The sequence below is a fragment of the Nannospalax galili genome, unplaced genomic scaffold, assembly GCF_000622305.1.
Source record: "Nannospalax galili isolate Female #2095 unplaced genomic scaffold, S.galili_v1.0 scaffold168, whole genome shotgun sequence".
NCBI lineage: Eukaryota > Metazoa > Chordata > Mammalia > Rodentia > Spalacidae > Nannospalax > Nannospalax galili.
In genome coordinates this window covers 602,007-629,066 of record NW_008357649.1, presented here as the reverse complement: position 1 = coordinate 629,066, position 27,060 = coordinate 602,007, and the positions used below count along the sequence as shown (strand labels likewise).

Genomic DNA, 27,060 nt, shown 5'->3' with positions numbered 1-27,060 from the left:
AAAGGTTTTTTATGTCAGAATAATAATTTTTAGAGAATATCTAATATCCTTACCATAATCAAAATCAATAAATCAAGCATATCTCACAGAGTAACTTGTATGTTTTTCCTTTTTTAAACTTAAACACAGAGCCTTGTACATTCCAAGCAAGTACTTTGCCCAAGCCCACTTAACTTTTTTATTTTTTAAGCTGGGTTTTTTTTGTTTTATTTTCTTTTATTTATTGAGACAGGGTCTCACTGTGTAGCCCTAGCTGGAATTCACTAGCTATATAGATGAGCATGGCCTCAAACTTAAAGAGATCTACCTGTCTCTGCCTCATAAGTGTTGAAATTAAAGTATGTGCCACCACCCTGCTTGGTGGTGCACGCCTTTAATCCCAGGACTTGGGAGGCAGAGGCACACAGATCTCTGTGAGTTTGAGGCCAGCCCAGTCTATGTAATGAGTTCCAGGCTAGCTGGGGCTACAAGGAAACCCTGTCTCAAAAAACACCAAAAAGAAAAAAAAAAAGGTATGTACCACCATGCCTGGCCTTGTTTGTTTGGTTTTTTTTTTTTTTTTTTTGAGACAGAGTCTCACTGTGTAGCCCAGGCTGGCCTTGAAGTTATTGCAGTCTTTCTGCAGCCTCCAGAATGTGGAGATTACAGGGATGAGCCACCATACTCAATATTTTTAACATACTCTCTAGTCTTTGTGTACTCCCTAGGAGCATCATGTGAGCTAATCAAAGATAATCAAGTGAGCTTCTCAATGTAGGAAGAATTATTTGTGAGGTCTGTATCACCAGACCCAGCTAAGAATCTACCTTTTCTGGGTGGAGAGATGGCTCAGCGGTTAAGAGCACTTACTGCTTTTCCAGAGGACCCAGGTTCAACCCTAGCACCTACCTAGCGGCTAAAACCCATCCAGTTCCAGGGTACCTGATGCCCTCTTTCGTAGGCATCAAGCACATACATGGTACACTTACAGGCAGACAGAACACTCGTACACATAAAATAATAATAAATATTTTTATTAACTACCTTTTCATCTTGAATGTATGACTTGACAGCTTTATGTCTGCTTGTTCCCAGCAATAAGTCTGTAGAGATCAAGAACCTGAGACATAAAAATTACTACAGAGCACCTAGTGACTCTTTTTATTTATTTATATGAGGGGTAGAGATCTTATTGTTTTGTATAGGGTGGGTTCAACTGAGCCTCCCAAATAGCTGAGAATATAGGCCTATGCCAAGGTACCAGGTTTCTAAAGCTACTACCCTTTCTGTCTGAACTGTGCCTTGTAAGCTTAGTTGGGGTATTGTCTTTGTTTCAACTGTGGCTTGCTTTGTCTTTGGGTATAAAAGTTTTAGATAGGAAGTTGCCTCTTATTTGTGGTATTTTTTTTTAATTATTTAAAATTTTTATTATATTTGTTTGTGTGTGTATATATGTACATGCCAAGCATGAGAGTGGCGGTCAGAGAACAACTTTCAGAAAGTGGTTTTTTTTTTTTTGGTCTTTTTGAGACAGGGTCTCCCCTGTAGCTCCAGCTGTCCTGGATCTACTTGCTTCTGCCTTCCCTAGTGCTAGGATTAAAGGCGTGCGCCACCACACCCGGCTAGAAATTGGTTCTTTTCTACCATGTGGGTCCCAGGTATTGAATTCAGGTTGTCAGACTTGGAAGCAGATGCATTTACAAACTGAGTTATCATTCTGGCCTACCCCTGGTCTTTCTAAGAAAAGACTTAGGGATTAAGCCATTTTTTGAAATAAACACACCTTTTTTTTTTTTTTTAATCTGGGTCACACTGTGTAGCCCTGACTGGGCTGGAACTTGCTATGTAGATGGGGCTTGCCTGAAACTCACAGAGATCCACCTGACTCTGCCTTCCTATAAACACACATTAAATGAGGGATGGTGGAGAGAGGAGAGAAAGGAGACTTATTAGTTCCCTAGGAAACTTAAAATAACAAAGGCTCTTAGTTTTACAAAGCAGGTACTAAGTCCTTATGTAAATGTTTTATTGACTCCTAGGTGAGAAAGACAATACAGATGAGAAACAGATTAAGATAACTGCTAAAGTGGGAACTCTCAAAAGGAAGCAACAAATGAGGGATCTTCTGGAACAGTTGCCAAAAGATGACCATGATGATTTTTTCAGTACAACACCTTTGCGGAAACAAAGAGTACTGGTAAGTATGTCAGATGCATGAAATCTGCATTTTCTTTACATTGACTTTGATGTTTTCCATTTTTATGTACCATTTATGTTACTGCTAATATTTAGATCAAGGATCTGTAACCTCTAGAAATATGACTAAACTATAGGAAGTGATCTGCTGATAATATGCCATTATCAGTTTCTAAAGTTTTCTCTTGAGTGGTTCAAAGAGAATGCTTACGTAAGTATAAAATGAAGAAAGGAGATTCCAAGATAGGTGGCACTCATTTTCTTCTTCCACAAGGAATAAGAAAACAACAGACAACTGCATTTTTTTTGAAAGCCTAGACTTACAGCTGAATATTTGGAGAACAGAGTTGGAATTGATACTGCTCTAGGAGACAGACATATCTGTGGTTCTTCATCCCTGGGACCTTACAGATTCCACTGCAATAAAACAAAAGGCTCAGCCTCACAAATCAAGCTAGACCTAGCAGTGCAAGTGTTACTGAAGCACTCAGACCTGTACAATGCTCTGCACTACATGGGGCAGATGGTTCATCTAAGCTTCCCATATAACGAGATATGTGCAACACAGTTAACCCACATGATACTGAGAGAGAAGCTATATAAGACTAGGTAGAATTGATGCTAGCCTCCCAAAACTAATAAAAGATTAGCAAAATGGCAGGATCTAAAACCAACATATATGGGGGCTAGGTAGAATGTTTGCCTAGCATGTGCCAGGCCTGGGTTCAAGCTCCAGGATTAGAAAACCATTTTTATTAAAAATTGCATTTTTGGAGCTTGAAAGATAGCAGTTAAGAACACTGGCTGTTCTTGGAGAAGACCCGGGTTCGAATCCCAGCACCCACATAGCAGCTAACAACTGTCTGTAACTCCAGTTCCAGGGGATCTGACAGCCTCTTCTGTCCTCCTCGGGCATTGCATGACACAGGTGCACTTACGTACACACAGGCAGTACATGCATACACATAAATAAAAAATAATTTTTAAAAAAATTGCATTTTCATATACCCACAATGATCTGGCTGAAAAGAAATTTTAAAAAGCATTTCTATTTGCATTATTCAAGAACAGAAAACAGTGGAGTAAGTTTAACCAAAGAAGTGACAGATCTCTACAATGAAAATAATTTTTTTTAAAAATTTTATGTGTATGCATGTATTGCCTGCATGTAAGTAAGTGCACCTGTGTCGTGCAATGCCCATGGAGGACAGAAGAGGCTGTCAGATCCCCTGGGACTGGAGTTAAGGACAGTTGTTAGCTGCCATGTGGGTGCTGGGATTCGAAACTGAGTCTTCTGCAAGAACCAGTGTTCTCTCTCCAGCCCAAAAATAATTTTTTTTAAAAAAGTACTGAATTTTTCTGTGGCCTAAGTCCACTTTTTGTATGACTTTTTTCCCCTTTGAGACAGGGTCTTTCTATGTAATCTCAGGCTAGCCACAAACTCCATCCTCCTGCCTCAGCTTTCTGAGTCTTAGGATGGCAGCCATGTCTGGCTACTTTCTCTGATTTTTCTATAAAGGTCAATAAGGATTGCTTATTGGGAATAATATATGGACAGAAGTTTAATGCTCATTTATTTCCTAATAAGTACCAATATAATAGTGAGTGAATTCTATTTGTTTTGTTTTATGTATTCCTAATATCGGCATCCTGTGGGATAAATCTAGTCCCTCTCCTACTTTAGATAAAGAAAAAGCTTTTTAATGAAAAACCTTTATTGTACATATGTGTATGCATGTGTGTGCATGAATACTCATGCCATATCACAGTATGTAGAGCTCAGAAGACAATTTTATGGAGATAATTCTGTCCTTCCACCTTTATTCGAGTTCGATGCATTGAATATAGGTCACCTTGCTTTGCATATCTCACCGGCTCCTTTCACCTGTTTTTACAAACAAAATTTCATTTGAACACAACCATGCCCAATTGTTTTCATATTGTACCTGTCACAGTTTTCATACTTCAGTAACAGGGGTGAATAATTGGGATAGAGACTGTATGGACCATAAAGTCTAAATGATTAATTGACTAAGAAAATACTTGTCTACCTCTGCTCTTTATAGGCTTTAGAAATAAGTGTAATTGCTTCCATTTTGCACAAGAGAAAATTGGTTTTATAGTGAATATTGTCTTCTACAGTTCTTAATATCTAATTTGAAAAGTTGTCAAGGGTAAAACAATGTAGCTCACCAAAAATCATTTTGTGATAAGAAAACTTACTTTTATGAGTACCTGGTGAAAATATTTATTTTCTAGTTGCCAAGTTTTCAGTACAGTCAAGATGATGATTTTCTATCAAATATGGACAAAAATCCAGCAAGTCCATCATCAGTTATCTTTCCGTTGGCAAATACTCCACAGTGTCAACATGTCAGTCCTGGTATGCTAGCATCTATAAAAAGGTAAATGCTCTGATATGTTAATTTTAATATGTCAAAAAACATTGAAACATTTTGTGAATTGATAAACATGCAGTAATGAGAAGTTATTATTTTAAAAATGAAGAATGAATAGTTCCTAAAAGTTAAGAATGGATAGTTTCAGTAAGTTAGGTCATATTTTATAATAAATTCTAAGTGGAAATTGAGAAATTTTTTTTTTTTTCTGGTCTTTTTGACACAGGATCTCCCTGTAGCCCCAGCTATCCTGGAACTCACTTATGTAGACCAGACTGGCCTTGAACTCACAGAGCTCCGCCTGCCTCTGCCTTCTAAGTGCTGGGATTAAAAAGGCGTGCATTAGAATTACAAAATAGCTAGTCAAATATTGTGGAATTATAATCTTAGCTTAAGAAAGTTTTTCAATTGAAAGGCAAAATCCAGAAGTCACTAATGGAAAGATTAATAATTTTGTTTTACCTGCTACCAGCCACCATAAACAATGTCAGGACAATCTTAGAGCTTGTTTGAAGGGTCTAGCAGAGGAGCGCAGCTACTCGTATACCCTTGACCAAAGACCAGTCCTCTACTGGGGAAAGTCATCCTCTTCCACCAAGTGTGCAGCTTTGGGAGGAATGTACGTGGATCATTGAGGGAGGAAAGGGACACCCACCTAGCCAGCCAGATCAGCCGAATCAACCCTGGTGATTAATGGGGTGACAGATGTCACCACCAGATGGCCCTCACATCTGAGAAAAAAATACAATACAATGGTTAAAACTACAGCCCAGTGATTAAGAGAGAGAGACAGCGCACTGCTCTTGTAAAGGACCAGAATTTCTCTGTTCTCTACACCCACATCAGGCAACTCACAACTGCCTATAACTAGTTCCAGGAGATCTGATGCCTTCTTCTGACTTCTGTGCGCACGGCACTTAATTGAACACATACACATGTAATTAAGAAAAATCTTTTGGGGCTGGAGAGATGGCTCAGAGGTTAAGAACACTGGTTGTTCTTGCAGAAGACCCAGTTTTGAATCCCAGCACCCACATGGCAGCTAAAAATTGTCTGTAACTCCAGTCCCAGGGGATCCAATACCCTCTTCTGACCTCCGCAGGCATTGCACTACACAGATACACTTACCTACGTGCAGGCAATATACATATACACATAAAAATAATAAATGTCTGTAACTCCAGTTCCAGGGGATCCGACGGCCTCTTCTGTCCTCCACCGGCATTGCACGACACGGGTGCACTTACCTACATGCAGGCAATATACTCATACACATAAAAAAAAAAAAAGAAAGAAAGAAAAATCTTTTAAAAACAATGTAATACAACTTTAATACAAATGTTCATGTCCCTAAAATGTTGAACACTACTGCAAATTAACAAGAAGACTGTAAACTTTTTCATGTCTTGTTAGTGAAAGAATAAATCAGTATAATCTCTGCAGCTACAGTTTGTCAGCATTTATTAACATACACATGAGCTTTGACCCAGGAATCTTACCCTAGAATTATGTGCAACTAATTCATTATATTTTTGTTTATAGTGGCAAAACTCAAATGACCATCTGTAGAAAGTAATTCTGATATATATCCTAATATACATCATAGAAACAAGAAACTTTTTATTAATATGATAAAATTTCCATGATATAAAGAGAAAAAACAACTAGATGCAATGAATAATGTGCTGTTTCTGTAAAGAGAGGCCATATATGTGTGTAGATATATAAGAAGCTACTAGGGTTTTGGTTTTGCTTTGTTCTTTTGAGCCTGGCCTTGAACTGGTGACAGTCCTCTTGCCTTAGCCTCCCAAATTCTGGTATTACAGGTATAAGCCACTGCACCTTACAGTTTTCTTTTTTAAAATTTAAATTATGGTATGTGAATGCATGATGTATATATATGTGTGGGTTCATGTATGAAAGTCAGAGAACTTTGTGAAGCTGGTTTCTCCTTCCACCTTTATATGGTTCTCTGGGATCAAACTGCCTTTACCTGCTGAATCATCTTGCTGGCCCACTGTTTCATTTTTAAATACAGGGTCTTTCTTCCATGCTTTCCTGGAACTTGCTATATAGCCCAGGCCAGCTCTGAATTCTTTAATCCTTCTGTATAAGCCTTGTAATTGCTGTAAATTTGGGTATGTGTATATACTTATATATATGTGCATATAAATAATTATATGCAAGTGCTTTTGTTATGTATATGAAAGTTTATGTAAGAAATTGAAAATTTGGTGATCTTGTTTAGGGAAAAGAACTAAGGTATCATGGGACTAATGATAGACTTGAATTTTGAATCAGGTGGATGTAGAACTATTTAAAATGTAAGTAAATAAGTTTACACTAAAAAAAATAAGAGTGGCCAATGGCCATATCTTAGAGAAAAACAGAAAGTTATAAGAATGAGGCCTGAAAATAAGCTGTCACATTTGTTATTAAAAGGCCAACACTTAACCATGTGTAATGACACATGCCTTTAATCCCAGCACTTGGGAGACAGGTAGGCAGATCTCTGTGATTGACACCAGCCTGGTATACATAGTGAATTCCAGGCTAGCTGGGTTTACAGGGAGACACTGTTTCAAAAAAGAAAAAAAAAAAAAAAAAAAGAATAGGAAAAAGGCCAACACTTCTTAATAAAAATAATTATATACTGTCAAAGGCAGACTCCCAAGTGATGAATCCTCCGTGGTGGAATTTTATTTTGCACATACTGGAGAAAAATAATATTTCCCTCGCAATTTATAAAGTATTTGTTATAGTATTTCATGGAGGTAAAATCATGCAGAATATAATTTTGGACAGTGTTTGGTAAATACTTTAGCCAAATCATCAAAAGTCCCAAAATAATGAATTTTATTAGTTGGTTCTAAGGAAATAACAAACCTAGACAAGAATACATATAGGAACAAAAATGCTGATCATAAACCATTAATCTTGTCATTTTGAAAATGGCCTCAACTTTTAAAAATAAGGAAATAGTAAATTTTATAATATGTAATATATCCTTAACAATTTTTGGTGAGTTTAAAAAATATTTTATGTTTATGTGTATGAGTGTTTTGCATTTTGTAAGTAAATACGCCTCATTCATGTAGTGCCCTTGAGGGCCAGAAGAGGGCAACAGATCCCTAGAGCTGGAGTTTGTGGTTTAAAGCTGCCGTGTGTGTCCTGGGAACCAAACCCAGGTCCTCTGGAAGAACAGCAAGTGCCAAGTCATCTCCCTAGTCCTTTTTAAAATTTGTTTGTTTGTTTGTTTGTTTGACACAGGGGCTCACTATGTAGTCCTGGCTCACCTGGAACTCACAATTTAGATCAGGCTGGCCTTAAACTCACAGATACCCACCAGCCCCGGCCCCCCGAGTGCTGGGATTAATGCCATGTGCCACCATGCCTAGCTCACTTTAACAATTTTAAATGACACGGAATAATGTATACTGGATAGTACCTTGTGTGGTGTGTATGTGTTTGAATATTGTGTGCACATGAGTGTGTGGGTGCCCCCACCTGTGCAAATTCATGCAAAGGCCAGAGCAGGACTTCAGGCATCTTTCTGTTGCTTTCACCCTTCTTGTCTTGAGACTCTCTCTCACTGAACCAGAAGTTCGCATTTTGGTCTCTGCTGGCTGGCCAAATGAGCTTTTGGGATCTACCTATCTCTGTCTCCCAGTCCTGGGGTTACAAGCACTCAGAGCCAAGTGTGCCTTTTTGTCTGGGTGCTGGTGATTTAAGTTCAGGTCATGTGCTTATAGAACAAATCACTCTTACCCACCGAGTCTTCTCCCTAGTCCCTAGACAGTACTTTTTAAGGATTACAAAGTACAACTGCATATAGTATGATTCCAGTTCTGCAGAACATAAATTCATAAGATAAAGGAAAATTTTTAATCAAAAAAGTAGTCATTATCCTTGGGCTGTAGGATGACACTGATTTAACTGCATACTTTGTTTTGGAGTGACAGGGTTTTTTTTTTTCTGTCTAATATTACTTTACAATTACAAAGATTAGCTGGGCGTGATGGTACCTTTAATCCCAGCACCCAGGAGGCAGAGGTAAGTGGATGTCTGTCAGTTTCAGGCTAGGTTGGTCTACCTAGCAAGTTCTAGGCCAGCCGGGGCTACATGGTAAGGTGATGTGTTAAACAATAACAACACTTTAAAATATGAAGAAAATTAAGAAAATCATGTCTTTTTTTTTTCTTAAAGAGCACATTCATATAGACTTACATAGTAAAATATTTCCTGAAAATTTCTTTGTTAAGAAAGTGTGTTTCCATGCTGGTGAGATGGTTCAGTGGGTAAAAGTACCTGTTGCCAAGCCTGATGGCCTGAGTTCAATTCCTGGAGCACCCATGGTGGAAGAAGAAAACCAATTCCCTCAAGTTAGTCTCTGACCACCACACCTTTATGCAAGTGCACACAGACACACAGACACATCACACGTTGAAGAGAGGGATGAAGAGAGGGAAGGAGAAAGGAAGAAAAGCTGGCTTTTATAAAAATTTTAATACTGAAATATCACTTCTAAAGTGAAAAATTTATCTGTGTTGTACAGAAAGATCTCTTTGAAAATGGACTTTATTAGGTGCTAATACTGAACGTGTAGGTAGAACACCTAATCCTGAACATCTATTCCTTATGAAATTTAATCACATATTTAGAATTTTTTAACTTGTTTTATCTTTGAAGCTGTTCCCAAATGATAAAGGAAAAAGATAATGGGTCATTCATAAAAGATTTTTAGGCCAAGGGAGAAGGTACAAATAGCCATCTGTTTGGCTTTAGTTTTCACATGAACATGACAAATCATCTTTTCTAAGAACGAGCAGGAAAAAAACAAAGAAATGGGGAAATAAAACCTTATAGCATAGGGAATATAGGAAATACAATTATGTAGAATAAAGGCTGCTAAGCCGGAGTGAAAACGTGATACAACTGGAAGAAGTAAATTGAGTTTTCATCACCAGACATAGCCTTAAAGTAATGAGCTATTCAATCTAAATTAATGGAAGGAAATGAACAGGAAAAAAGTTCAGAATTTGGGGGGAGGTACAAATGGGATAGAACAACATACAAAGCATCATTTCCTAGAACTTTTTTTTTTTTTAATCTTTTTTTTACCACCATACCCAGCTGTAGAACATTTTTATTCAGGGTTTCCCATAAAATGTTTGATTGAACCATTTTGTCCACTTGTTTTATTTGAGATAGGGTCTCTCTGTGGCCCCAGCTGGCCTGGAATTCAATTATGTAGACCAGGCTGGTCTCCATCTCCCAGAGATCTGCCTGCCTCTGCCTCCCAAGTGCTGGGATTAGATTAAAGGTCTGTGCCACTACACCCAGACAAATGATATTCCACTACCTCTTCCTCCCTTCCTCCCTCCCTCCCCCCTCCCTCCCGCCTTCCTTCCTTTCTGCATATATATAAGTGCACCCATTTCATGCATTTGGAAGACGGTGTTGGGAATTGAACCTGGGTCCTCTGCAAGAGTAGCCAGTGCTTTTAACCATTAAGCCATCTCTCCAGCTCCCTCCACCGCCATTTTCCTCTGATTCAGATGATTTCTTTTTATTTGAAGGCATGCACCATGCACCTGCATCCTCAGATGAGTCCAATGTAATATTTTTTTCTTTGTGTTTTCTGTGTCTTTGAGACAATTACTCTGTAGTCCAGCTGGCCTCAAATATGTGATAATCCTCCTGCATCAGCTTTTCAAATGCTGGGATTATGGGCATAAGGCATTATGCCCAGCTTGTTCACATTTATAGACACAGCACTGTCATCTTTAAAACAGACAAGAAAATCTTTTTAAAAGATGTAGGTAAATTTTAAATTTTTGTTAATTGCTATTCAACGTATGGATAAAAGTATAATGCTGACTTGACATTATTTTGTATTCAAACAGGGATGACTGTGATAAATATGTTTTTCATATGCAAAAAAATGGTAAAAAATATTCCAAAAGTAAAGGTGGCCTAGTCTGGGGCAACATTAAGAAAAAAAAAGTAAGTATGTTTATTATTTATCTAACAAATACTACATGGTAAGTTGTGGTAGTTGTAAATTAGCAGTCTCCACCCTCCAAGATTTACAACCTAATCTAATATGAAGCTATGAACGAGATAAATACATAAATGCTATAGAATGATAGGTGACAGCTCCTAGACTGAATCTTTGGAGAATGGGTAAAAATTTCCATTTGGAAAATACAAGTTAGGAAAAGGCATTTTAAACAATTAAAAAATCCCCCCAAACCATGTTTTATCCAACAACTATGGATGAATCCAAACTGAGTTAAGATTTTCATAGAGTAAGAAATTTCATGCCATTAGTGGCAGCACTCGGGAAGCTGAGGCAGGCGGATCTCTGTGAGTTCAAGCCTAGCCTGGTCTACATAGTGAGTTCCAGGCCAGCTGGGGCTCAGGAAGACCCTGTCTCAAAAAAGACAAAAACAAAAAGAAATTTCTCTAGGTGTGGTAGCATACACCTTTAGTCCCAGCACTCAGGATGCAGAGGCGGGCAGATCTCTGTGAGATCAAGACACCAGCTTGGTTTCATAGTAAGTAACAGGACAGCTGGAGCTACAGGGAGACCCAGTCTCAAAAAAGACCAAAAAAAAAAAAAAGACTTTGAAACACTTTCATTTTTTTTCAGGTTCAGCTACTTAATTCTTTTTTAACATTCCAATATTTAAAATTTAAATACAGAAAAAGGTTACCCAAATAGTCAATTATATCACTTTACAAGAATCTCAGTGAAATTGGGAGTGTGGCTCTTTGGGTAGAGCACTTGTTTAGCATACCCAAGGGGCTTTGGTTCAATCTCCAGTACTATTTAGAAATTTAACCGGGCTTTGGGATACACATCTGTAATCTCAGCACTTGGGAGGTAGATGCCAGAGTGTTAGGAGTTGAAGTTCAACCTGGGTTACATGAAACTGACTTAAAAAAAACAAAAAACGTTTTTCCCCTTAGCCCCTTGAATTGCCTTTTTTTTTTTTTTTTTTTTTTTTGGTCCTTTTTTGAGACGGGTCTCCCTGTAGCCCCAGCTGTCCTGGAACTCACTTATGTAGGCCAGGCTGGCCTTGAACTCACAGAGATCCTCCTGCCTCTGCCTTCCGAGTGCTGGGATTAAAGGCGTGCACCACCACGCCTGGCAGCCTTTTAATTAACTTTTAAATTTCTGAACTTTTGAATAACAGATAATCAAGAATAAGTATTTAAGATTATATTAAAAAATTCATGGCCTGCATGGTGGCATTTAATCCCAAAGCTCGGAAGGCAGAGGCAGGTGGACCTCTGTGAATTCAAGGCCAGCCTGGCCTACATAATTCCAGGACAGCTGGGGCTACAGGGAGACCCTGTCTCAAAAAGACCAAAAAAAAAAAAAAAAAAGAAAAGTAATTCACTTCAGATTTCTTCAAAGTAGCTAATCTTAAAGCCAGGCTCACGTCTTTAATCCTAGAACTTGAGGAGCAAGTGGATCTCAGTGAGATGAAGGCCAGCCTGGTCTCCATAGCCAGTCCAGACCAGCTGGGGCTACAGGGAGACTGTCTTAAAAAGACTCCCCCCCTAAAAAAAAAAAGTAGCAAATCTTGGAAAATAATTTATGCATATGAATTGTGAGATTCTTTATCTCTGAAGTAATTTTCTTAAGCTTATTCATAAGAATGAGTATGGTGGCACATGCCTTTAATCCCAGCACTCAGGAGGCAGAGGCAGAAGCAGGCAGATCTCTGTGAGTTCAAGGCCAGCCTGGTCTACAAGGTGAGTTCCAGGCCAGCTGGGGCTACAGGGAGACCCTGTCTCAAAAAGAACCCCCCCCCCAAATCTATTGTTTCGTAATGAACTAGGCAGACTAGTTCTCAGTAATCCTTAAGATAGTTTTTCCAATCCTATATTCATTAATGAGAGATGGTGAAGTGGTTAGAAGCACTTGCTCTTGGCAGAGGTCCCAGGTTTGGTTTTCAGCACGTACATGGAGGCTCACAACTATTCATAACCAGTTCTATGGGATCTGTCACCCTTCTCTGGCCTCTGTGAGCACCAGGCATGCATGCACATGATGCACATACACGCAGGCAAAACACTCATAACATAAAAATCTAGAATTAACATTATTAGGGAGCCTTAGAATGGGGGTCTTCTATTTCCTGTTTTGTCAGTAGAGTTGTTTGCTTTCATAAAGTGCTGCAAGCCAGAGTTTCTCAAATTTAAATGTGCTTAGTTACTTGAGAATCTTAGGCGCAGATACTGATGTAGTAGACTTGAGAAATGGTTTGTTTTTTTCTTAATTTTATGTGTATTTGTGTATTGCCTGCATGTAGGTAAGTGCACCTGTGTTGTGCAGTGCCTATGGAGGACAGAGAGGCTGTCAGATCGCCTGGGACTGGAGTTTCAAACAGTTGTTAGCTGCCATGTGGGTGCTGGGATTCGAACCTGGGTCTTTTGCAAGAACATCCAGTGTTCTTAACCACTGAGCCATCTCTCCAGCCCCTCTGTTTTCTTTTTTAAATTTTATTTGTATTTTATTTATATGAGTGTTTTGCTTGCATGCATGGAAGTACCAGATGTGTGTCTAGTACCTGTAAGAGGCCAGAACTGGGCATCAGATCTGCTGGAACTGGAGTTAAGGATAGGTTTCAGCTGTCATTTGGTTGTTGGGAACTTAACCCAGGTCCTCTGTAAAAGCAGTAAGTACTCTTAATTGCTGAGCCCTGCCCAGCAATAATACATTTTTAATAATTTGTCATTCTGCTGACCCGTGGTCCATACTGTGCAGCAGACTAATGTATTCAGTTATTTTCTCTGCTAAGTTAGAGGTCATTATGAATAGATCTATGAGTCCTTCCTATTAGAAACACATTTTTCTGTATTTCTTGGTTCTCGAGTTTTCTTTTTCTTAACAGGTTGTAACTTGAGCAGTCTGTCAAACTGTAATACTGTGATGTACACATACTTGTAGCCAATGTGTTAGGATGGAAAGAGCAAAGAATTTTGTTTTAGAAGTATTCATTTCAAGGTCTGATTCCTGATGCCAGCCTCATTACACTGAGAAAGCTACTAGTTTTCTAATCTGTATTGGCTGCATCAGAATGACATCAGTTTGTTACCAAATGGTTTTGAAGAATAAGTGATGTAATAACTGTCTCATATAATTGATATTGATAAAATATTCTAACCCAAGATACTAATTATTTAAGTGATGTAAGTACTAAGTACACTATTCTTTAGCTGTTATAGCATTAGTTTACAGTAGCTAAATCATGGTTTTGCTCTGGATAAACTCAGAAGAGAATTAGTCAACCTAGTGGCTAAGTTTTGAAACAAGCCTATGTTCAAAGTACTCTAGTGGTAAAGCATAATTGAGAAGGCAACAAGGGAGATAGTGCTTTAATACTAACACGAACTCTTTCATAGGTTGAAACTGGTATCTCAACTCCAAAACCAAGAAGAAAAGCCCTGTTTAACAAAGGTAATATAATTCCTTCTTTCATAACTTAGTTCTGTTACAGGTCTTTTTTAATGATACTAAAATTAACTGACTCTCAGGTAAACAGACCTGCCTTTAGCTTCTTGGAGTTGTTTTCTGTTTCATTGAAATCACTTGGAAATTAACCCTTTTTATTAAATTTGTCTTTACAGATTTAGATGAAAACTCTGGTATGGGAAAACTTTTCACTGATGTCATGGAATCAGATGAAGAGGAAAAAGATGAATATTTTTCATATTCTGACTGATGAGAAAATATGGGTTATAGAATCCTTACCATAAAGTGTGTATTTATATCTTTATTTGGATAGGGATTTGTAATTAGCTTCATGGAAATACTTTTTTTTTCCAAAGGTGCCTTCTGTTTGTATGCAAGGTAAAATATTCTATAGAGTATTACTCATTGCTGCAGCTTACTAAAAATAAGATTAAAATTTTTCCTGTGTAAATATTTGTAAATTTGTTTTTTTAATATTAAAGTACATAAAGTCTTTTATGAGTGCCTGTTTACTTTAGTAATCATGTCTCAAGTAGATTTTTAAGTGACTTTGTTTTAATGTGCTACCCTAGGGGATGAGTGATAAGGGAGATGAAAGAGCTTGGATTGGTGAACACTGCATTAATAAAAACTTTAGCATTTTACCACCTGGTGTTATAAGCTGCAGTGAGTCCATTGTTTAAATTCCATTATTGAAACTGATGTTTTTTATTTTCTCCTGATAATTTTCCTTAAAATATACCCTAAGTTGGTCTGTCTGTTAAGTCTGTTTAAAATTCATTGCTTTTCTATTATATAAAGTAGAACCAGAAAGCAGGTTGTTATATCCTGCAGTTTTATTCCATATAGTTGAAAGATCCAGGATTATAAGGAATTAGTATGTCATAATAAATGTCTTTTCTGATAGTTCCATTAGAAGTAAACTTTTATTCTGCCATTGTTAAAGTTTGACATGTTATTTTTCTTCTAGTACACTACACTTATCTACACTTACCAGTTAAATTGCTCAAATAAAATTTTAAATTTGTGTAGTACAAAAGGCGGTCTTTTTGAGACAGATCTCCCTATAGCCCTAGCCGACCTGTAACTCAATACATAGACCAGGAAAGTGAGGCAGGAGGACTGCAACTTTGAGGCCAGCCTCGGCAGCAGCACTTGCTGCTCTTGCAGATGACCTAAGTTTGATTCCTAGCATCCATGTCAGGCAGTTCACAATCCCTGTAACTCCAGCTCCCAAGGATTTGATACCTTCTTCTGGCCTTCCTGGGCACTTGCACTTACCTGTACACATACATACATACATAATAAAAATATAGAAGTGTCAGGGGGAAGCTAGAGATGGCTCAGTGGTAGAATGCTTATCTACCATGAATGAGACCCTAGATTTCAAGCCCCCATTAATGCCCCCACCCAAAAAAAAGATTAACCAGTAATAACCAACAATTACTGGTAGCATTAGGATAAAAAGGAAAAAAAAATAATAAGTGTCCCTAAACAATACTGTTACAGAACTTGAGTTGTCAATATTTAAGATACTGCTATGCTGGTTGAGGTAAGTAGTGTTTTTAAAGATGGCCACTTCATAATAGAAAACAAAAACTTTGAAATGGCATAGACTTGTCTGGTTGTTACCCAATTCCTTGTAATCTAAATTCCTTCAGTATCTGATCTGTTCTATCCCTCTTGCCACGTACCACTTTTATTAAGTCATTGGATATGCTAATAAGAATGTTTAAGTAGAACTTAAACATTGAAAAATAAAAGAACAGGCTAGAGAGATGGCCCAGTGGGCCATCAGTTCCCAGCACCCACATGGTGGCCAACAGCTATCAGGAAGTCCAGTTCTAGGGGATCTGACACCTCTTCTGACCTCCGTGGGCATTACATGACATGAGCGCACTTACATAAAAGGTAATAAAAAAATTTTTTTGAAGGTTGATCCTTAAAAGACCAAGTCAAGGGCTGAAATAACAGAATCATTTGTTCATCAATAGAGTTACTAGCTAAGGTTCAAATGCAGTTGTAGGAGGCAAGTCCAAAGTAATAAAGGGAGCTCCGTTAAGTAAGTTGCAAACAATGATGCCTTGTTTCTGCAGGGTTTTTTTTTTTTTTTTTTTGGTCTGATGAGAGGACCATCTGAGCCTACGGTTGTTTGGTGGTGTTGGGGGGGTACTGAAAGGTCAGTGTAGGTCAGTGTGAGGGCCTTACATGTAGGTGGGTTAGAGTATTATGGGAGATCCCTACTCCTGGGTGCAGAAGTGTGGAGCAGTAAGCACAGTGGAACCAGTAAGAAAGGCTCTGTTCCTCTGACAAAGCTTGGGATCGTGTTCCTTATAAAGGAGAAATGCTTCTTTTCAAAAAAAACCCCAGTGCTGGAGAGATGGCTCAGTGGTTAAGAACACTGATTGGTCTTGCAGGAGACCTGGGTTCGAATCCCAGCACCCACATAGCAGCTAACAACCGTCCATAACTCCAGTTCCAGGGAATCCAACAGCCTCTTCTGACCTCCGCAGGCACTGCACAACACGGGTGCACTTAACCTACACAAAGGCAATACATGCATACACACAAAAAAATAAAAATATTTTAAAAAAAAACTAACCATAGTGGAGTAGGTAGTATAGGTGGTTTGTCTCTGAGGTATTTGTTCTTGGGGCTGTTTCTAGATTTGCCAGTCTAAATATGAACAAATCATTTGTTCCTGGGCCTCACTTTTGTGATACAAAAAAGAAAAGTTGGATTAGGTAAGTTTTAAAGCCGCTGTCACATGTAAGGTGAGGAGAACTCTTCTAACTGGTTCAGCTACCCAACAGGAGAAATAAAATCTTGTAAATTATGGAGGAGGGGAAAGCCTACAATTAACAACCATTTCTTATCAGTATGAGACTGACTAGAGGACTTAGTACTTGGAGACATTGCACTTAGAAACAGATCCAGCTTAAGATATTAATGGCATCAAACAATGCAACAGCTCAAAACAAAAATTCCTGTTAATATTGGACAGTACACATATATGGTGAATGTGATATATTCACTTAAATTTTCTACCTTCTTAGTCATTAGATCATTTCTCTAACAACACATCTATCACCAACACTTTACCCAGGATATATTAGATTCAGTAATACATTTATTGTCTTTAAGGTTTTATTTTTAATTGTGTGTCTTTGTGGTTATGTACATGTGTGCAGGTGCTCTAGGATGCCAGAGATGTTGGATCCCCTGGAGCTCGAGTTAGAGACAGTTGTGAGCAGCCTTATGTGATGTGGCTGCTGGGAACAGAACTCGGGTCTTCTGCAAGAGCAGTTCATGTTCTTAACCTGAATCATCTCTCCAGACCCTAGACTCAGTACATTTAAACTACTGATATTACAGTTTATATACAGTAAAAAGTTTGCAGCACAGATACTGTTATACTAACAAATAGCTGTAACTTATTCTTGGAAAAATTCCAAAATCTTTTCTTTTTAGATTTTTGAGACAGGGTCTTGTTTGTAGCCCAGACTGACCTTAACCTCATGAGCCTACTGCTTTGGCCCGCAGAGTGCTGGGATTACGGGTATATACCATCATGTCCAGTTGCCCAGCTGACTTTTCTGTGTGTGAGCACACACTCATGTACCTGCCTGTAGCACAGCTATTTGTAGAGGCTGGAGATCAACTCTGGATATCATCTATCACTGTCATCTTTACTTTTTTAAAATGTATATGAGTGTTTCGCCTACATGTATAGAAGTACCATGTGTATACAGTGCCCACAGAAGCCAGAAGAGGGTATTGGACTGGAGTTACAGATGGCTGTTACTGCCATATGGGTGCTGGGAACTAAACTCGGGTCCTCTGCAACAACAGCCAGTGTCCTTAACCATTGAGCCATTTCCCCAGGCCTTGACTGACTTTAATACTTAAACTATATTCAACAGCACCTTTCCCACAACCTTGATTTATTCAATTAAAAACTTGATTCATAATCTAGTCAAAGTGATTATGGAACATCAAAGATTTACTTTTTTAAAAATAAATTATACAGTCTGTATAAATAAATGTACACAATATAAAATGGTATCTTTAACAGATATGGAAATACTTATTTACATATTTTAAACTGGTAATTACAAGCTACAATGATTGAAGTGCACTTGGTATTGTGAGAGTTCTTTGATAGCCGCACTTTAAGCACTTGTTCATGAATCAGATTTCAGTCTACCCTGGTTAAGATCATTTGGTAACATTTGCATGTCAAATATGTAGTGAATATATCCATAGATCTCTGCAGCCTTTTGAGGATTTACTTGTGCATAAGTGGAGATTTCTTCAGGTGAGCTGAAGGAAAAAAGAAAAAGTATAATGAAACTTCTGACTTTTATAAAACTTAATATTTTTCTATCATGCCTTGGGATAGGGATGTTATAGCTCGATGGTAGAGCACTTGCCTAGCAGATATGAGGCACCCTGGGTTCCATCACTAGCACAATCTCAATCATCTCCTAAGCATTATGTACCCAGGTAACCTTGTTTTCTTTATTTTAAATGATTTATAGTAGCAAAAAATTCACATCTGCAATGGAGTAAATATCTATCATGTTCTAAAATATTCATGTGTAGGGACTTGGCCCCAAGATTAGACCTTTGAAAGGTAGGGAATTTGGGGAATTGGGCAACTAGGGTGTGCTGATTAGTTTTTATTATCAACCTGACACAACCTAGAGTCACCTGGGAAAAGGGACCCTCAACTGAAGAACTTCCTAGATCAGATTGTGGGGCCATGTCTAATGAGAAATTGTCTTGACTGACGATTAATGTGGGAGGGCTTGGCTCACAGTGGGTAGCACCACCCCTGGGCAGGTGGGCCTGGGCTGTAGAAGAAAGCTAGCAAAGGAAGCAAAAGAACAAGCCAGTAAAGCCTTCCTCCAGTTTCTGCTGGTTCCTGCCTTGAGTTCCCTCTGATGAATTATGACTTGGAAAATGTAAGCCAAATAGACTCTTTTCTCCCCTAAGTTACTTTTGGTCAGAGTTTTATCACAGCTACACAATGAAACTAGGTCAGAAGGGCACCTGGCTTAAAAATCACTCCACATACTTCCCCCATTGCTATCCATGCCAAGAAGAAACAGCCAAGGCATAGCCCGTGGCCACATCCTTCTCTATAATGTTCAAAACCGTTAAAACTTGATAAGTAGGTTGTGCTTAATAAGGATGCAAAGATGATTAAATACAAGCTGGGTTTGGTGGCACGTGGTTGTAACTGGGATACATGTATGACCCTGTCAAAAAAAATTTTTTTTTAAATTTAATACAGGTGGTAGTTGGATGTAGGGCCCAGCTAGTTCTACCATTTAACTAAGGAGTTTGCAATCTAGAAAAGGGCCCTTGGAAAAGCATTTCCAGTCTCCAAAGCTAAGATACCTTATTTAGGCCTTTAAAACAATCCTGGTGTTCTAAAATCTTGTTTTTCAAGCAGTAAGTATAATGACGGAGAACTAGGACTGGGAGTGTAGCTCAGTGGCAGAGCACTTGCTTAGCATGCTGAAGCCCCTGGGCTTGATCCCCTGAACCACAAAATAAAGTTTAGAGTTACAGTTAAAATGTATTGTTTATTGCCTATCTCCCCCACAGAGCACAAAGCTCATTAAAGGCATTGCCTAGACCTTTTACTTTTTTTTTCTTTTGTGTTTCCTGCTTTTGCCTCTTAAACACTAGAATTACAGAATGTGCCATCATGCCCAGTTTTAACCCATCTTTACTAAATAAAATAGTATTTCTTAATTTAAAAGAAAACGGGGCTAGAGAGATGGCTCGTACTCAAGAGCACTGTCTGCTCTTGCAGAGGACCCAGGTTTGGTTCCCAGCATCCATAGGTGGCTACGTGTCTGAAACTCCAGTTCCATATACCAGTGCACTGACATGCACGTAGTCAATACACATAAACATACACATAAATAAATTTTTAAAAATTAAAAAAGGAAAAGTGTTCTCAAGAACTTATTAAAATAGGAGAGCTCTGCAGTGAAGTAGGCAAGAGAACAGACTCAGTCCATCTGGAAACCCTCCACGCTGGCTGGCCTGCCTGCCAGATAAAGCTGCCCAGGAGAGCAGAAACTGCAAGGGAAGTGTTCCTCACACACACTCAACCTGCAGGGACCAGAACAGGCCACTGTGGAGTGCAGAGGTCCCAGGGAATAACCAAGAACAGTATGCAGAGATCAAGGACTCCCACTCACCCTTCTGCACAGCATCACACGGAGCCTGCTAGAACCCGAGGAATTTAAGAAATTCCCCTTTCAGCTCTGCAGATGTGCCAGCATTCTTTCCTACTTCTGTTATTTAGCTTCTACTCTTGTATATATGTCTCATGGTTTTGCTTTTGTTTATATATTGTTCAGTTACATTTTAGGACTGTTTGCCTCCCCACCTAGTCTACTGGGAGGTATTCTTGGTTTACTAGGAGTGCATTCTTCAGCCACATTCCTATATCCTTTCTTCCTGTCATCAGTAGCCCCTCTCTAACTTAACAGAGAACCTTCCACAGCTTTAACAGTCTCTAAAATCTGTGAGCCCTAACAGGATCCCAACTTTGCCTTTACCCACCTTGATTTTTTTTCTCTTCCAAGTTGATCTGAAACTTTAATCTTCACCCTTATATATTACTTCCTGCCCCGTCCTAATCTGAATAAATAAATCTGAGTATATAACCCATACTATCCTTGGTTGTTATTCTCCAACACTTAGGAACTGCCTCCTACCACTTGCATAGTGGTAATATCAAGCAGCTGAGGTTGCTCTCCCAGGAAACACTGTACTGGAATAACACAGTTTACAGAGTTTACACGGGACACTCTGAGCTCCTAGACTGAGAAACTATTTTCTGAACTATACACTCAACTCTTACTACACTCAAATCCCATGTGAACACTGCAAATACTTCAAATGAAAGAATATAGCTGATAAAAATAAATCATGGAAAGAATATCAGATGCATAAACATAAATGTGTGAGAAACAAGAAACACTAAGAACTCCTCCAAGAATTATTAATCATACAGTGATGGCACCCAGAAAGAGTGGGTTAGATGAAATTTCAGACATAATGTAAAAGAATGATTATAAATAAAAAAATAAGCTCCTTATTGAGAGCACAAGCAGCTGAGTGAAATAAGGCAATGCAAGGTGCAAAATAGGACTTCAACAAAGATAGAAATAATGAAGAAAAACCAATTGGAAGAGCTAGGAATGAAACATGTAACAAGTCAGATAAGCTGTGGAAAGTCCGCAGTAGTGTGGATCAAAAAGTGTGGATCAAAAAGTGAGGACAATATCTGAGCGGGAAGACGGTGGAAGAACTGAAGCAGGACAGCAAAGATAAATAAGGTGCCAGTGGGATTCCATGGTAGTCAAGGCACTGCGAGACAGCAAATGGGTAACAGGTATAGAAGAATCTGTTTCTAAAGGCATAGAAAACATTTTTACAAAAATCCTAGCAGAGGGGCTGGTGAGATGGCTCAGTGGCTCACCAAGCCTGACCTGGGACCCTCACGGAGAGAACCAACTGCTACAAGCTGTCCTTGCACCTCCACATGTACTTTGTGGCAGGTGAGGGGACGGACACACACACACACACACACAAAATAATACTAAAAGGTTTTAACAATAAGAGCAACCATTTAAAGATACTAAAGTAGACATACCTGTTAGCCATCTTTTTCACAGATGAAAACTGGTGGCACATATTTAATGCAGTTATATAGCTTATATTGGGAATACTTAAATAAAACTGAAGTGTCTCACATTTACTGCTATTCAGCATTGCTGGAACATGAATACCAACATTCTTTCTTTGTTCCACTAAAGACAGCTCCTTTAGTAAATCTGCAGTTTCTTCTTGGCCAGAGCTGAAAAGAATCCGGATTCCAGCACCAACTAAGGTGGTCAGCAGACTATCATAGCACTTTGTTCTTCTAAAGATCCTTGATGTGTCTCCTAAGTGTTTCATATTCAGGGAAAATATAAAGGTTAGTGACTAACACAGAACAGTACACACATTATTACCTAGGAAAACTAGGTCAGAAGGTTCATTAGATTATCACATTAAGTAATAAGGATCATTTACCCCAAAGACTGAAGAAATACCTGCAGGGCCTTTTAATGTCGCCTCATCACTCTCTACCTTCCCTGTTCACTTTTTCATACTCTGTTACATTCTTTTGCTGTTGTTATTATTTTGCTTTCCCCATTATAAGTTCCCCATAAAGGTATTTTTCCATAACTTCTGCCATGTTACTTTCCTCTTTGTTTAAAATCTGTTTTCTGCAGCCTTCATTTCTTAAATGAAGGGGGAAAAAGTTCATGTGATCCACCAGAATCAGGATGAGGGATGAAAACACTCCCCAATTTCCAATGTATTATACAAACCACTATTTCCTTTTACTTTTAATTCTTTCCTACTCCTAAATATCTGATTCTTTTCTTTCTGCCCCATTGCTGCTCTGTTTAAGGCTTCCATTCTTTCTGAGGTTCCTGGAAAAGTACTATGATTGGTTCACTTTAAGTTTCTCATCATCCAATTTTCCTAAGCCTCATTAAAATAAAATGACCAATGAAAAGCATAATGGTATTAAGTGTGAAATGACACACCCAGACAGAAGAATTAAATTATACTCAGATTAGTTTAGTCTCATAAACAAACCTGCTTTTTAATACAAACCTGCTTTTTCTCTGTCTTTTTCTACAATCACACATATTCTTTGAAACATGCTCTGTAGGTGCTGGATCTGGTCGATGAACTTGTTCTTATTGGCATTACTTAACATCTCAGACTGGGACCTCCTTTCCACTACCATACGGTTACTCACAATGTAATCACAGCCATTAAGAGGACAAACCTCTACTTGTAACCCATGAACTGTTCTTAGGGAAGAAATCACTTCTAAGCCAGAAGTGATTTCACGACTGTCTACAAGAATACAAGCTCTTTTTCCTGCTTGTGGAAGTCTAAGGGCTGTATGTGCTTCAGCCAAATGTGGTGGTGAGTTAGAACAGGGTGTCCCTGAGGTGCCATGGTCCTCCAGATCATCAACCTGAAAGAGAGGGGAAAACACTGATCACAGTCCTGCCAAATATGCATGGTGCTGTGACCACCTTGCATCTGATGCTGATTCTCCTGAAAATGTTCATTACTTTCCCTTCACTTTGACCAAAGTGACTGTAGATAAAGGAATAAGCCACCACTTAACAATACTGTAGAGTTATAGTTAACAATAAAAGAGTAGTAAGACGTAATGAAACAGGATGAACTGAAAGCAGCAGGGAAGAAACTAAATTTTCAAAGCAAAATATTTTTAGACTAGAGAAAACAATGTTTAAACAACAAGCTGAAAGCAGATTCAACGGAATGTGCCTGAGAAGCAAATGTTCCAAATTGCATGTTTTGGTTTCTTTTGTGGTGGTATAGTAACAGGGTTTAATCCAGGGCCTCATGCATGCTAGGCAAGTGTTCTGCCACTAAGCTATACTCCCAATTCCTTTTCTTTTTGGAGTAGGGTACTAAGGGTTTGGTACTACGGACTGAACCTAAGGCCTCCCACATGCTAGGCAAGTACCGTACCAATGAGCCATATTTGAAGCCCAGTAACACTTTTTAATCTTTTTTTTTTTTTTTTTTTTTTTAATTTTGCCTTTAATACCAGCACTCAGGAGGCAGAGGCAGGTAGATCTCTGTGAGACTAAGGCTAGCCTGGTCTACATATTGAGTTCCAGGTCAAGTGGAGTTACAGGAAACCCTTTTCAAAAAAAAAAATTATTACTGAGTATGTGTGCATGCACAAGCATACATGCATGCCATGATACATGCATGGAGGTCAGAGGACAACTATGGAGTCAGCTCTCTCCATCCACATTCACGTAGGTTCTGGAGATCAACATTGGTTGCCATGGTAGTGCCTTTACCTACTGAATCATCAAACTGGCCCTTGGTACCTTTGAAAAAAAGGGGATTTAAAAAAAAATGTGTTTATGTGTACCTGAATATATGTATGTGGACCACATGCACGCTAGTATCTGCATTTGATTCCCTGGAACTGGCGTAACAGGTGGTTGTAAGCTGCTGGACATGGATGGTGGGAACTGAACCTGGGTGTTCTGCAAGAGCAGCAAGTGCTCTTAACTGCAGAGCCATCCTTCTAGCCCCACACTAACATTTTAAAAAAGTATTTTGCAGCTGGGCGTGGTGGTGGAGGCAGAGGCAGGCGGATCTCTGTGAGTTCAAGGCCAGCCTGGTCTACATAGTGAGTTCCAGGACAGCTGGGGTTACAGGGAGACCCTGCTTCAAAAAGACAAAAAAAAAAGTATTTAGAAGTTGAGGATGTAGCTCACTGTTAGAACATGTGACTAGCATATGCAGGCCCAGGGTTCAGATCAATTACTGGAAAGAAAACAATAAACACATGACTGGCTGACAGGAAAGGAACTAAAGCACAGAGGTCAGAAACAACAATAAAAGTGAACAGCAAGCCCCAATCTTAGTCAAAGAATTATTGGCAGCTGATTACTTCTTGGTGAGGAAGGAAGGGCTGATCCTCTTGAAGGGAAAGATTCTAGATAGGCTGACTGAACCCCGGAGCATGAACTTGCACTGAGACATCTCGGGACACTAACTTTACATAATAGGCCTTAACACGAATGACAGACTGTATGAATTCCAGTGGGGGGAAGGGGGGAGCTAAGGAAGGGTGTCAAAGGGGAAGGAGGAAGAGAGCGTAAAGATGATTTTATGTAGGAAATACACAAAAATTCAAAAAAGAAAAACAACTAAGAGTCCTGGAAGCTAATCAAGCCAGAGAAATCCCAAATCCTTATCAAAGCATGTGTCAAGTCCTGCTGAGAATGAGCTCCTTATACAGCAATGCAGTGTTCGAGTAACACGCATGGTACTCAAAAAATGAAAAAAGTTAAACATTTAGTATAGAAATAAATCTACTCAATAAAGGAAGAAAGCACGAACCATTGAATTTTGACATTTGACACTGTCCAGTGGGAATCTTCTTAAAATTCACATCAACAGCCTTCCAGTCCCATGACTTAAAGCCAAGGTTCCATACATAATACCTACATGACTAACAAAAACCTCCAACTAATACCTTGTGTTGGGAGAAAAGAAATGCAAATGGTCCTATGAGCCACACATGGACAGAATGGTATGAAAACTTTGCTATGACAAGAAAAATGCCAACTTAGAACCATGTATGTAAATACCACTTCTCACTACATTGTTACATTCTCTTGAGACTGAACAATCAGGAATTCTTCCACATTCCTGGTAAGAACAGGGGATGGAAAGGAGGGGCAGAAACTGTGTGAAGAAGTTAGAGAACTGGCATCACTGCATGTGCAGCTGCCATTATGACGACTCCATAGAACCCTTCCTAAAGCTTCACTGGCAAAAGACAAGAGGGTATGTATGCACATGAGTATACTACAGGGCTGATTAATGGCATGATGGTAGGCACCTGTGCCAGCATGCTGAGGTAGGAGGATCACAGGTTAGGACAGCCTGTGCTACAGAAAACCCCAGCCCCAAAGAACTGTCTCAAAACACCAAGGGCTAGAGATGAGCTCAACTGTAGAGCACTAGGCTTGATCTATGACCACAAACAAACAGAATGAAAGATGAGAAATGACCTAATATGCATCAATTTGGAATGGCTAAAAAATTATGGCATAATCATACAATAAGGATTATAAAGCTCTAAAAAGTAATATATATCTAGTATAGAATAAACCCTAGGATGGATATTTAAGTGAAAAAGCAAAGGATGGAAAAATACGTACTGAATGCTATTATCTACTTAAAGGATATTAAAAATATAACTGTACCCACATATGTATTTCATAGAGTGGAGAAACAAGCCTTACCTTTAACAAGAGTGAAGGGTATAAAAACAGAAGCCACATACACTACTTTGTGTTCATTTTAATTTGGAACTGTCTACAGAACTTACATAATAAAATAAATTTTACTTTAAAAGGATTTATGAAAAATAAAATGAAATAAATTAACCCGAATCAAATATCCAGATGATAGAGCAGTAATTACTAAATATAATTTGTAAAGAATTATGGATTCTTTGGGCTGGAGGGATGGCTCAGTGGTTAAGAACACTGGCTGCTCTTGCAGAAGACCTGGGTTTGAATCCCAGCACCCACATGTCAGCTAGCAACTCTGGTTCTGTAACTCCAGTTCCAGGGGATCTGACAACCATCTTCTGTCCTCCATGGGCACTGCACGACACCGGTACACTTACATACATGCAAACAATACACTAATACATAAAAATAAATTTTTAAAAACTAAAAAGAGCTCTCCTACCCACAGGCCTCTCTCCGGGGTAAGTCCATTGCGCCCTCCCGCACCGTGACTCCCCCAGCCTCATTCACCCTCGCATCTCCACCTCTGTTCTCTCCTCGGAGTTTGGGCCCTGCCCCATTCCTTGTCTTGGGGACCCAGACACCTGGGGAACCAATAAGGCTTCCAGATCCTTTTCATCCAATGTAGTGCCTTCTCTAGGCCCCAGGAGCACTGCTTCTGGGCCTGGCCCCGCCCTCACCTCCCCCTGCTTCCCTGGGCCTGCACCACCCACCAGCCTCTTTCTGGGACACTGGGGATGACCTTTCCTCTTCCTGATCCTTTGCATCCAGACCAACCCAGCTCCTCAGTGCAGTCCCCAGGAGGCCTTGGGGCCTCTTCCTGCCCCATCTTCCTTTGTATCTCTGGGTGGCATGGCCACGGCCACCAGCTGCCCTAAACCAGCATCTTTCCTGGGCCAGGCTCACAGGCCAGTCAACCCTCCAAATTCCTGAGGCCAAAATCGTTCCTGCAGGGATCCAGACCTTAGGAGAAAGCCTGAAAACATCTGACCCTCACCTGAATTGGGCCTCTGTGGGAACTAATGAAGACAAAATCAATCTGGCCACTCCAATATAAAATCAAAAGAGAGAACCGGAA

At 39.2% G+C, this 27,060-nt stretch overlaps 2 protein-coding genes across 7 annotated transcripts in view; one reads left to right on the top strand and one right to left on the bottom strand.

Moving 5' to 3' along the window:
* The window catches only part of Mis18bp1 (MIS18 binding protein 1), a 42,168-nt gene extending 26,970 nt beyond the window's left edge, over positions 1-15,198 (top strand). For 2 of the 4 annotated variants that reach the window (XM_029557427.1, XM_029557426.1), the window contains exons 14-18: positions 2,019-2,176; positions 4,435-4,580; positions 10,481-10,580; positions 13,995-14,049; positions 14,220-15,198. In XM_029557427.1, coding sequence (XP_029413287.1) covers positions 2,019-2,176; positions 4,435-4,580; positions 10,481-10,580; positions 13,995-14,049; positions 14,220-14,314 — 554 coding nt within the window. In that variant the 3' untranslated portion in view covers positions 14,315-15,198. The remainder of the gene's footprint in view (positions 1-2,018; positions 2,177-4,434; positions 4,581-10,480; positions 10,581-13,994; positions 14,050-14,219) is intronic. The other 2 variants (XM_008855545.3, XM_029557428.1) reach the window with 2 other exon arrangements.
* Positions 15,199-17,918: 2,720 nt separating this feature from the next.
* The window catches only part of Fancm (FA complementation group M), a 67,918-nt gene continuing 58,776 nt past the window's right edge, over positions 17,919-27,060 (bottom strand). For 2 of the 3 annotated variants that reach the window (XM_008855544.3, XM_029557429.1), the window contains 3 exons: positions 22,765-23,137; positions 21,749-22,040; positions 17,919-18,387 (listed from right to left, as the gene is read on the bottom strand). In XM_008855544.3, the coding sequence (XP_008853766.1) occupies positions 18,249-18,387; positions 21,749-22,040; positions 22,765-23,137 (804 nt within the window). In that variant the 3' untranslated portion in view covers positions 17,919-18,248. The remainder of the gene's footprint in view (positions 18,388-21,748; positions 22,041-22,764; positions 23,138-27,060) is intronic. The other variant, XM_029557430.1, reaches the window with a different exon arrangement.